This window comes from Anas platyrhynchos, chromosome 4 (genome assembly GCF_047663525.1).
Source record: "Anas platyrhynchos isolate ZD024472 breed Pekin duck chromosome 4, IASCAAS_PekinDuck_T2T, whole genome shotgun sequence".
NCBI lineage: Eukaryota > Metazoa > Chordata > Aves > Anseriformes > Anatidae > Anas > Anas platyrhynchos.
The window spans coordinates 13,888,558-13,901,381 of record NC_092590.1 but is presented as its reverse complement, the minus strand read 5'-3'; the positions used below and the strand labels follow the sequence as shown (position 1 = coordinate 13,901,381).

Below are 12,824 nucleotides of genomic sequence, written 5' to 3'. Positions count from 1 at the left end.
CTGTTCCACAGCAGTGTTTTTTTTGTTGTTGTTGTGTTTGTTTTTGTTTGTTTGTTTGTTTTTCACTTCTTAAAATCTGCTCTCACAGAGGGGTAAACAACATTGCTTATTGGCTCATGTATAGACAGCAGCAGGGCTGCTATCTAACATGGGGCAGCTTCTGGATTCTTCTTGCAGAAGCCACCCCTTTTGCCCCCTGCTACCAAAACCTTGCCATTTAAACCCACTACAGTTCAACAGATTATTTGTAGGTGAATTTTGAGGAAGGGGTAGAACTAAACGGAATAGAGAGACTATTTCTGGAAGGTGTGCCAGCACTCATGACTGAAGAAAATACAAAATCAAGTACAAATAGAAATACTCAGTTAGTAACACCATTCAGGTTACTAACAGAGTGATTCCCTACAACCATATATAAGGTTATGTTGTTCTTGCAGTAAATTCCTTCAACAGTTAAGATGCTATTTAAACACTGTGCTGAAGGGCTACTGTAAAAAGATGATTTATTACGTGCCAAAAGACCTTAAATGCTATTTCACTTCAGTGAGCATAAGTCAAATTAAGACAAAACAAAAGAATAAGTCAGCAAATCTAATAACAAGCTTCCATGATAAACCATCTGTTCAACAAAGTATCATATTTTATTGTATAATTCCAAACTTAAATTCTGAAAGAAATGGATTTTGATCCACGAACACAACCAGATAATGGTTTAGAGATGGGAATCTCTAAAATGAAAATTTTGTGACATGTTCTGTTTTCTTTTCTGTCCAATTTGTAAGGTTCAATTGCCATGACGCTTATCTAACTAACTAAAAATAAAAAATATTTTATTTTGAAGGGAAAAGAATAGACAGCAAATAGACAGGAGCAGAGAAAGTAAGAGATTTACAGACATATCATTTGAAGTTAATTTCTTATAGCTAGTCACACTGAGTGTAAAATAAAAATAAGGTTTATGCAGAATCATGTTATTTTCTTGTGTGGTGTGTGTTTTATGTGTATTTTAATTTGTTTTTGAAGCAAAGTTGAATCAACAGGATGAAAAGAAGTCTTCTGTCTGAAAGTGATAGAAATTAACATAGACCTCAGCAGTGAAATCTTTCTCAAACAAGTGTCCTTGTGTCTGACTTCGTGGGGCAAGTAATATAAAGAGACTCCGTAATGTATTTGAATTTTCTAAGGAGAAAGAACTTTAGGATGTGAAAGATTTCCAGTGGCTTTTGGTCAGAACTAGAATGTAATCACATCAAAACATACAGTGGTAATTACTTTTATGGTGATTTGTACAAAAATATTAAAACTTCATATTCATCATTATATGAATATTTCAGATGGGCACTACTACAGAAAATGCCTTACAGAATTGTAGGAGTATTTATTTAGTATGGCAAAGCAAATGTTACAGGTCTGCACTTTCTATCTATGTGAATAAATTTGCAGTTTGCAGTAGAGAGAAAAGTATGAGTTTCACACTTTCATTGTTCATTGACATATATTTCTTTTTAACCATTAATATTTTTTAAGAAACTGGATTGTTGTTTTTGTTGTTGTTTTTGTTTGTTTGTTTATTTTTGGTTTTGTTTCTGTTTTGAGATAAATGAACTCTAGTGCAAAGGTGGCCATAAATGCATGTTCTGGCTTTATGTTCTGACTCTAAATTAAAATTGGAATGTGATTCCCTGGTGATTCAGTTTCATTTTGTACAAGCATTTACTGCAGCATTATATTCTGATCTAGATATAATCATCCAATGGTCTCTTTTTCAATATTGAATTTTTAATTTAAGGGTGGATTAAGTTAGAATTTGTTGCTGACCTGGCTTTGAGAAGGAGGGGGAACTAGGTGATCAGCTTAGGTCTCCTTCAAACACAATGAATACTTACTCTGTGATACTCAATTGATAGGATGTGCGTACAACTACATATGCATCTTTTGAAGCGTTATGTGTATATTCTGAACACAGAGTTGTGTAGACAGAAGAAACAGCAGCTAAAAATGGAAAGGAAAAAGAACTACACAAACAGAATCATTTGTCTTTTTGTGTCCTTTTGAATCAAATGAAGTTTTCTTATCGTTAAAGCAGGAAGTAGACTTAGGGATAAAAAACAATGCGTAGCCATAACCCAGAATCATTATGTGTATGGTTGAACTGTATTGGCTTCACCCAAAGGGGTTGAGCCAAATGGTTCAGATCAGAAATGATATCCACCCAACTTGCAAAGTTAACACATTCCGAGAGGTGGTGAGATACCCATTACTCTTTAAGCCACCTTCAGTACTTAATTAAATGTAATAACAAAAAGTATTTTTCAGACCTTAAATAAACTTCTGTGGTTCTTTTTGGTTTTTTTTTGTTTATCTGTGACTTTTTAATTATTATTATTATTTAAGTATGTGACAATTTACCACGTAGTAGGTTTCAAACTGTCCTTAAAATATATGCCAAACTGACTTGGTATATAATGCAATGGACTCTTTTTTTTTTTTTTAATGGGATCTATTATGTGCAAACAACGACTGAACATTGCTATTCAGAACTGGATAACATACTTACAAAACACGTACAAGTATACAGAGTGACCATTCATAAAAAAATCACTGCAGGTAAGAGGACCTATATACCTTGTATCAGCTCAGATAAGACTGTCAGCCGCAGGGTGACTTTTGGCAAGAACAGGAGGTTGATGAGAACAAAAGTAGTAGTGGAAGTTGTCTAACTACTGAGACTGTCCAACAGTTTCAGCCTGAATTTCTAGCACACAGCCCCCTAATAGAAATACTTTTATTGCAGTTAGTACAATTAATTTGCTATAAATGAAAGATATTGTAGGCAATAATGCCTAAGAGGCCTCTAAGATCAAGCTCATGAAAGCCTTAAATGTGCAAAGCAGGAAGGCTTTAAAACAACTTGTGCAAGTGTGGAGGCAGGGATAGCTAAATTCAAGTTTTCTTAAGTCCCTGAGAGGATAAAGAAGCAGACACATCAGGTCATGCTGTGAATAAAAAATTAATGTAACATAATATCACTGATATGAATGAAATGTGGGCAAATGAATTACTATTTTTCAACTTATTTTTATTTTTATTATTATTACATTTACAAATGTGTGTTTTTTTAAATCAGAACAGTATTTCAGCAGATGTAGAAGTATGCAGGAATTCACAAATTATCCATCAGAAATTTCTACCTAAGCAATCAGAGCAGATTGTTGTTGTTGCTAGTTGAGGTAGTTGCAGTAAAGCATCCAAATATAGCTAACTGTCCTGTAGCATTAGTTGGATTATTTATTTGAAAAAAAATTATTGTATTGCTATCACATAAGGGACTGTAGGTACACAGAAAGACTGTTACTACCTAGTCTGAGTGTTGTAACTAGATCTAATGTAGCATGCTTAGTTTGGCCTTATGAGATTGCAATCCAAACTGTGGTGTTAAAGTATATTTTAGGATCTTTCACTTACATGTGGAAGCAGATTGCTGACAAGTGCATGTACATGTTGATTCAGAGTTGAAAATGTGCCAAGAGACTGCTAGTAAAATATTTACTGATAACTTTAAGATGGAAATATGTCTTCCTTAATGAGCTATAATTTAAGTTTGAAAAATGTTTGGAGGAGAAACATATTTATATTACTATATCTATAGACTACGGAGCAGCATTCACTCTTGAGGCTGTTTCTTTTAGTAATTTTGTTCATGCCTGGAATAGCTTTCACTAAAAAATAATAATAATAAAATAAATTATTTGCTGTTACCTTTAATTACACATAGCTGTAAATATTTTGGAGTTGTGTGAAGGCCACGTTGTATTTCAGCCCACTGTAGAACCAAAATATTTTTATAGTTTCTTTTTTTTGAGTCAACACACATTACAGTCTGAAATCTAATAAATGGAAAAGACACAAATGATAAGCAGATTTTCATCAGAAGGATTGTACAGACTGAATGTTGGCTGTTACTGAAGTTGGATAATGCTATCAAAGACAGTAAGATATAAACAATTGCACGTGAAAACTATTTATTTAGCATTTTCTAATCTTCTCTTTCTAAAAAGAATAAGAATTCTTCTTCATGTGTTTTGCTTTAACACCTCAGCCTTCCTCTTTAATATGACTGCTTTGAGTGCCATTTTTCATGGACATTTATGCAGTTGATTACTCTTCCAAAAGTATCAAACTCCAGACCTCTGTGTATTCAACTGTTCATTTCTTTGACTTGTCAAAAGGAGCCTGAAGTCTTATTTTGTCTATGCAGTGGGGATGAGCTCTGAGTAGAAGTGGTGTCAGCACTTAAAATTTTATTTTAGAATTTGTTTAAATGAGAGACATAGTGAAAATTGAAAGGCGGTATATTAATTATGGAAATTCAGGTAGAAAACTGGGCAGAACAATCCTAATAAATGTAGTTACATTGAATCAGCTTACACAAAATTAGGACACCTGACAAAGAGAAAGTTTTTCCATCAAAAATGTAAAAATCTGAAAGGCAAAATTGCTGAATTACCATGTCCTGTGTGTCAGTTTTACACAGCTGGGAAGCTGAACTCCACCACAACTGCTCACTCACTCCCCTCCTCAAAGGAGACGGGGGAGAAGATAGGATGGAAAGGACTCAGGGGTTGAGATAAGGACAGGGAGATTACTGAACAATTATAATCACAAGCAAAACAGACTCAGCATAGGGAGATTAATATAATTTATTATTTATTACAAACAGGCTAGACCAGTGAGAAACTGCCTTGCCTTCCCTTTCTGTTTCCCCTTCCCTTCCTTTCTCCTCCCCTCCTCTCCCTTATTTTTCCTCACCTTTTCTCACATTTCCTTTACTCACAATTTCCTTTCCTCACCTTTCCTTGTCTTTTCTTTTGCCATAAAGCATAAGATGTAAGAAGGAGGCAGGAACCAAATCCTGAGTAGGTGTATTTTCTCATTCTTCTGTGGTGATGTGCAAAGAAGTCCTTAAAAGTGTATTTCCCTCATTGTGCCACTGAAGAGACCAGGTGTTGTAAATGAGGCACCCTAAGAGATTCACTTGTAGTGGCTTCCGAATCTTGACTAATTCTTTCTTGGCTGCAGAGCTCTAATTTTTCAGATATTGATGACTGCATTCTCCTCACCTGCATTTGCAAAGGTGAAATGTAAGGGCTATTTATATTTAAACCCTCCCTCCAGGAACTCTTTGATCACAAGCTTAGTTTTCACTTTCACTACACTGGCACATTAAATCGCTGATGAGGAAGTGTAGCTTTCTGTACTCGTTAAACTATTTCAGTATTGTTGAAAACATAATGTACTTAGCAATATCAAGAATACATTTTTTAAACTAATTCCATGCTAAAAAAAAAAAAAAAGAAAAAAGAAAAAACAGGACAGGAGGCACAGTGGGCACAAACTGGAACACAATGGGTTCTATCCGAACACCTGGAAAAATTAACTGTGTGGGTGGTGAAGCACTAGCACGGGTTGCTCAGAGGGATGGGGGAGACTTCCTCCTTGGAGATCTTCAAAAGTCACCTGGTCATGGTCCTGGACAACCTGCTTGAGTAGTGGGGTTGGACTAGATGACCTCCAGAAGTCCCCTCTAACCTATTCTGCGATTCTGTGAAGTGAATCAGCAGAGACAGATTTATTTTATATTTGTTAAGTGAAAAAGGTCTTCAGAACTAATTGGTTAGAAACAGTAGAAAATGCAATAAAAATGATACAGTGAAAATTATTTCTCTTCTTCTCATTGGTGATAATATAGAATGGCTGGGATTTTAACATTTAAAAATTAAATGACCTTGAGCTGTTATAGGGAGTTTTCAACCAAAACAAATAAAATAAAACGTTTGCACAGTGATCCTGTGAAGCTACACCTCTTAGAACCTACACCTCTGTTCTGTGCATTTCCATAATAAAGGTTTAGAAAATGCCAGTTATGTTTCGTGTACACTTTAAAATAACTTAAAAGGATTTTAAATGTAATTGAAGTATATATATGTAGAATGCATGGAAAAGCTTAACACACATCATTGTCCTCCTATTCAAGTGTGCAACAGTATTAAAAGATGATCCCAAACAGAATCCAAATTCAAATTTTGCAGTAAACTAAGAACTGTACTTTGAGAAGTTTATTCTGTAAGTGATCTCTTAATTAAATTTAGACAGCAAAAAGATAGGGAAAGGTCAGCTACTTAGAAACATTAAATGAGTGTACCAATTTTTATAAATCGTTGAATTAGTAACAAGGTAACTCATCTGCAATGCCTCTACACTATTAATAACCTTATCTTGTTGCTACTTAAGGTTCTGCATTTTTAGGAATCATTGCATTAATGCAAAAAAGCATTAATGCACAGAGAACAGAGAGGATGGAAAATGAAGCTATATCTGTTTAAAACTGTTGAACGAGTAAGAGTGCCAGCAGAGTTTGGATTTGCCATGCAGAATGTCTTTAACTTGTCTTGGGTTCAAAAATGCGCCTTATTGTGCTGGATTGTACTGAAGGACATTTATTTCTGAAGGAGGAAATGAGGAAAAAGATAAGCTCTGGTCTGGGCCTTTTCCTCCTGGTCTTTCCGTCTGCAGAGCTATTTACTCTGGAAATCAGAAATATGAAAATGCAATGCACTCAAATCATTGGCATTTTGCTTTTCAGGAGTATTATGTCATTAGAAATATATTATTTGACAGTAATAGACAGTCTATTCTTCAAAGCTTCTGCTTTGCCTTAGATGAATCTGTGTTATCTTAGCATGTATTTGGTTTCATAAAGACTATGGGGAGCACTAAAAACAAGGAAGCTAGAGTGCTTTTGCCTCACTATCATGAGTTGACCCCAGCTTGTCCCCTTGTTTTGATGACTGTTACCTCTTCCTAAAGTTGAAGGAAGGAGTTAGTCATGGAGTGACATATTCAGGTTGTAGTGAGATAAATGGCTTCTGCAGAGCTACACAGCATTGCATATGGTCCATGTGTTGCAAGCTGTTGTCTAAGTAGCACAGCCACAGCAGCTTAAATGATGAATAATTCTTGTGATTCTGGTTTTCATTAAATAACATGGTACACATGGAACACAGAGAAACAGATGGTTTCTTTGTGGGGCTTGCTAGATACACATATGTATGCACATAGGTAAAGGAAAAAACAATTTTACAAGACCTAAAAAATAAAGTGACCTTAAGAAACAAATGCCTAGCACTATCCAAATGCCTGGTAAATCACTTCTCAGCCTGGAATTCAAAAGGATGGTGGAAGTGAAATTATTTCAAAGGAAGTCACTCTCCAGTCCAGTTTCATAAAGTGTATGTTTGATTTATTTTTAATTTTATTTTTTCAGGCAATAAGTGCAACCTAAATATTTCTGTTACTATTCACCCTCAACTACTCAGTCCAAATCAGTGTCCATTTACACTGGGAGATGAGCAAAACCTTGGACACAAACTCAAAGCAAAGCTTTGGCTTATGATCTAGGTTCAGAATGAGACAACATTGTTTATCTTAATGCTGCTCCACAGTTGTTATACACTAGTTTCTTTTTACCTAGTCCTTTTTACAGTCTCTTTCTCTACTTTTTTTTCTGGGCTTGTTTTATGGAGTTTTGGTGGGTAGGGGATCACAGGGGATAGAGGCTTACCTACACATCCCAACCAATATGACTTGCTTGGCCTTTGATTTGTATTTTCTTTATGTGCACAGTTGGTATTTCAGAGCTATGTGGCAATTACTGGCATGATACAGAAAAGATAAATCTCTCTGCTGAAAGAGCCCACTGCAAATATTGATCAGGGATTTAATAAACCTGCTTCCTATCAACTGTCATCAAATGTGCCTAGTGAGTACTTGTTACATAATTATAGAGAGAATATGAGGAGGAAGTGACAGGAACCAAACTGCACTGCACTCTCTCTCCTACCTGTTTGAAACATATTTTACATTCAAACAGTGACAGTATCAGCTAAGACATTGGTGTAATAGAATCTTCTTATTTTTGTAAAATAATCCATTCTAATATATACTCCATATATTGTCCTCTCCATCAAAATTAATTACTGACAAGTGTGAGCATGCCTGTCTTATGCTGATACTTTTTTCTTACCTTCTCTCTCTTTCTCCTTCTCTCTTTTTTCTCTTTTTCTCTTTTACTGGCACATTGTGGCCACTGATGGGTGGATTACTAAAGAGCGTTCTCCACTATAATGTATGTTTGTCTGAAAATAGGAACTGCAGTTCTTTAGTAATAACAAGCTCCTCTATCGAAACAATCTCTATTTTGTTTCGGTGCCTTCATTTTCTTTGTGTGTCATTTTTTTTTCATTTGCTACCACTGTTAAACTGACATCCTTTGCTCCAAAAAATAAATAATAAAAAAATTGAAAGAAAGGAAAAGAAAAAGCCAAAAAATGTGTTTTGTTTACAGGGCACAGCATTTGGAAGTGCTCCTGTACCTTCTCGCAGGCAATTATGTGAGTCTCTTAAATTCTGCTCTGTGTTGTAAAGATGACTATGTGTTCATGTGCTGTAGCATGGCATGCTGATATAGAGTTAATGCCCTAAGGTCAATATTCAACCATTGGTGTTGTATATTGCCTGTAATGTGTTTGTAGCTAACGGCTTATACTGACCACCCCCTTTTTATTTTTTTCTCTTTGTTTTGTCCAGCACGTCATTAATTGCGACTGTGATGTGCACTATAGAGTTGTAAAAAAGGAAGAAAATAACATAATGGCTCAAAGTCTGGAGGGGAATATAAATAATATCCCCAGATTATGTCTGTAATTAGTAGCATTGTTAAAACCAAAGGATATCTCTTTTCATTCTTCAAATTGATCTCTCAATTGTGTAAAAAAAATACAAAAGAAATCTGGATCTCAAAAAAAATAAGAAATGGAAAATCAAGCAACGTGGTGTAAGTCAGGTGTTACTAAGACCAGCTTTGTTTCTTATAAGACTTTTCTTCTAATTAATATGAAGAACAAGTCAGTCCCCAAAGCCAGGGACTTTTTTAGAGGGATTTCCTTCAATATTTCCTTAAATCCATTATAAGTATTGACAATAGATAATAGTTCTTTGAAAAAAATAAAAATAAAAAATCCCCTAGTTCCCCCCAAAAAAGCAACACAAGAAATCACAGATGTAATGTCTGTATCATTTTTCTTAAAAGGAAAATCTACATGCTAAGTCAAGATGATCTCTCTGCTGGCTTAATAGTGTCTGTGTATATTGAACATGTAGATGCTCACAATACCATCAGACTTTGAGATGAGGACTTTCCTTGAATTCCTTGAGTCTATTTCTGTCTCTGCTCTTAGCTTGAGTTAAATGTCCATCCTAAAGACATTGGTGTCTTCCATGTGCATATAATAAGCTACAGCCATGCACTGCATTATTATAATTATTATGCACTGCATCACACCACTGAATGTCAAATAGATTCATCATAATATAACATTACAGGTTTATTCATAAAATACAGTGCAGTTTGAACGATGCTTCATTGTTGGCAGTCTTGAAATGTGTTGCTTGCATAAATTCACCAATGCTGCTCTTGTGTATTCATAGAAAAACATACAATATCTGTCTGTAAGTGTGGGTCTTGCAAAGGTATTGGAAAATATGATCTGTGTATCACTGTCCATTCTTTCGTGCAAATGTTTAAGATCTATTTTATGGGATATATCTAAGGGGAGAAAAAAATAAATATCAAGGTGAAATACTGTTCATTAAATATAATTGTGCTCCTATTATGGTTGCTTTCCACGTATGGTGGAAACTGCTGTCTGGCTTACCTTCATTTAGGCTAATTCACTACTGCTTTTCGTGACTAACAAAATTGGTGAAGACTTTGGAAACACACCTACATGGTAACATGCTTCAACATGCTTAGCTATAAATACTAATGTGTGTATTGTATCACAGCTGACAGCTTACTTCCTTGCATGTTATCCCTGTTTGAGCTTGAATGATGGAACATCACAATTAAGTGTCTGAGACTTGAACATAAGGGAAGATGTGGGAAGGGCAGAAAGTATTTTATCTGGCAAAGTCAGCATAAGGTTTACATAGGAATAAAGATGTATAACTACAAAGTAAATGAAGAGTAATGGATAATCTTTGGGTTAAATATATGGTTAGATAGGTAGGAAAGAGTGATTAAAGTCTTATGAAATAAGATCAATATATGAAATAAGGGTAAAACTAACATCGCCAAAATGGTGAGATGAAAGATGTAAGTTTAGAACTGCTTATATCGAATGTGATAGTAGGTAGACTGGGAAGCAATTAGAAGAAAAAGAAGCACATGAATAAATGAAGAATAAATGTTATTTCAGGTAGCTATTTTCTGCTTTTATGTTTAATAGAAGGCAATAATGATGCAGAACTTTGAATATATTTTGACAAAACTCATCCTCAAGCCATTGGTGGCAATTTTTTCTTGTCTTTGCAAAATGTTGAACATTACTCCGTTCTACTTAAAAAAATGGGAAATGAGAATGTCTGAGAATCCAGAGCACATTCAGTAGCAATGCTACTGAAAAAATAGTGTTATCATGCAGAAATTTAAAAGTAGGCTATGCTTTTGTTGTTGTTTTGTTTTAATTTATGTTATGAATGATCTTTCAATTATTCCTCTGCAATAGAATAAACAAGATTAATTTGATCCAAGATGTTTTAGATTGCCAGAGACTTGTAACCACATCATCTCCCATGTACACAGGGTAGATGACACACCACTCAGTGGTAATGTTGCAAGTCACTGGGAAGTCATGCACTTCTGGGTATCAGAAGATGTCAAAGACATCAAGTATCATTTGCAGTAGTGCTGTGTTATGACAGTTCCTCTTGTAGCCTGCAATCAAGAGAAGCTGCTGGCGAAATGTGGCAAAGTAATGAGTGGTTGAAAATAAGATGCTGTTTAAACAGTATTTTCAAAAAACATGCTTTTTCTGATGGGATATTTCAGCATTCTGGCTCTTAGACAGAGAATAAATAGATAACTTAAAAAAATCCAATGTGGGAGTTAAGACTCCTTAACAAAAGATAAAACCTTGCCATTTCAAGTACTATAGACTGTGAGACACCAACATAAGTGGGAATAAAGGAATAATAAGGAATAAATACAGTCTAAACTGTCTCAGAAGGTCTGTATGTAGTAACAAAATAAGATGAAAAGACAGAGGATAAAGTGAATGGGGAGTCCAAAATGAATATAGATGTCATCAGAGGATCCTAATGATAACTATACTATTATTGTATAATGTTCATTTGAGAACCACTGACATGAAAGCAAAATACAGATTTACAAAATACAATTACGACTAAATAAAATGCTGTATTAAAACAAAATGAAGTTCTATCTTTTGGGGCAAAAGACTGATATAATTGTTCAACAAGAGAAAAGGTTTCATATTGTGTCCTATCACTGCATGGCTGTGGTGGTTTGAAACATGGCTAACTAACCTCCACCACACTGCTCTCTCAATCACCTTCCTCAAAGAAACAAGGGGAGAATATATATTAAAAAGAAAAATAGCTCAAGGGTTGAGATAAAGAGACAAAAGGTTTAGATAAGTTTGGCATAAGGCCAGAAGATCATGCACAGGCAAAACAGACTCAGTGTAGGGAGATCAATATAATTTATTGCCTATTACCAACAACAGACTAGTGCTGAGAGAAACTAAAAGCAAACTAAAAAAATCCACTTCCTTCTCCAGTGCAGAACAGGGAATGGGGGTTGAGATCAGTCCATAGCATTCATCATCTGCTGCTTCTTCATCTTCACTCTCTTCCACTGCTCCAGTTTTAGGTCCCTCCAACAGGGTGCTGTCCTTCCCAAGCTGCTTCCTACAGGCAGCAGCTCTTCAAGAATTGTTCCAATATGGTTCCATACCATGGGATCCATCCTTCAGGAATGGACTCCCCCGGTATGGGTCCTCCATGGGTGGCAGCTCCATTAGGCCTGCTGCTCCTGAGGGGGTTCCTCTCCACATGTTGCAGCTCTGGCCTGGAGTCTGCTGCCATGAGGGCTTTACATGGACTGTGGCCTCCTCCTGGCCACATCCACCGACTCCACCATGGGGTCTTCCACAGGCTGCAGCAAAGAGATCCGCTCTGATGTAGTATACCATGGGTTGCAGGTGCACTGCCTGTTCCACCATGCCTCTCCACAGGCCACAGGGGAACTTCTGCTCCAGTACCCGGAGCACCTCCTGCCTTCCCTCTGCACTGACCTCGGTGTCTAATAGGCTCTTTCTCTCTCAGTTCCTCACTTCATTCTCCCAGTGCACAGAAGCTTTTTCCTTTCTTCATTGTGTTGTCACAGAGGCAACAATGGCAGCACATTTTAAGAAAAGGTATTATAATTTACATGTAACTTGGGGAATGACAAATATTTGCCAGCATTTGATTAGCACTACCTGGAAGAAGAAATCAGTGAGAAGGAATATCCAGTCGTAGAGAGAGCCTTGCTGTAACAGATGTTGCTGAAAGACAACAAAAATCAATACTGTTATGTGGTACCTGACAATCAACTTCACAGACAGAACAAATTGGATCAGACGCTTGAAACAGCCATATAACATCCAAAGAATTTCATACCATCTAATGATAAAAAAATGCCAAAACCTTACACAATTAAACTAACCTTTAGGCAGGGGATTTCATACAAAGCAGAGTATCCTGTTAGAAAGCACTAACATAAAAACTAAAGGAAGAAAAATACTTTGCTACTTTATAAATAGCATTTTAATGTTCTAATCTCACAACTCGAGTTACTTAGAGCAAACATAAATAGTTCAGTGTTTTAAATTTACCTGTGGTGCATTTTTAAAGCATAAATT

The 12,824-nt window shown here is 35.8% G+C and overlaps 1 protein-coding gene across 8 annotated transcripts in view; it reads left to right on the top strand.

Moving 5' to 3' along the window:
- The window catches only part of CCSER1 (coiled-coil serine rich protein 1), a 682,619-nt gene that overhangs the window by 557,275 nt on the left and 112,520 nt on the right, over positions 1-12,824 (top strand). Inside the window, exon 10 of one of the 8 annotated variants that reach the window (XM_027455718.3) lies at positions 8,405-8,450. The exons of the other annotated variants lie outside the window; for them this stretch is intronic. Within the exon in view, the coding sequence (XP_027311519.2) occupies positions 8,405-8,450 (46 nt within the window). The remainder of the gene's footprint in view (positions 1-8,404; positions 8,451-12,824) is intronic. 8 annotated transcript variants of the gene reach the window in all.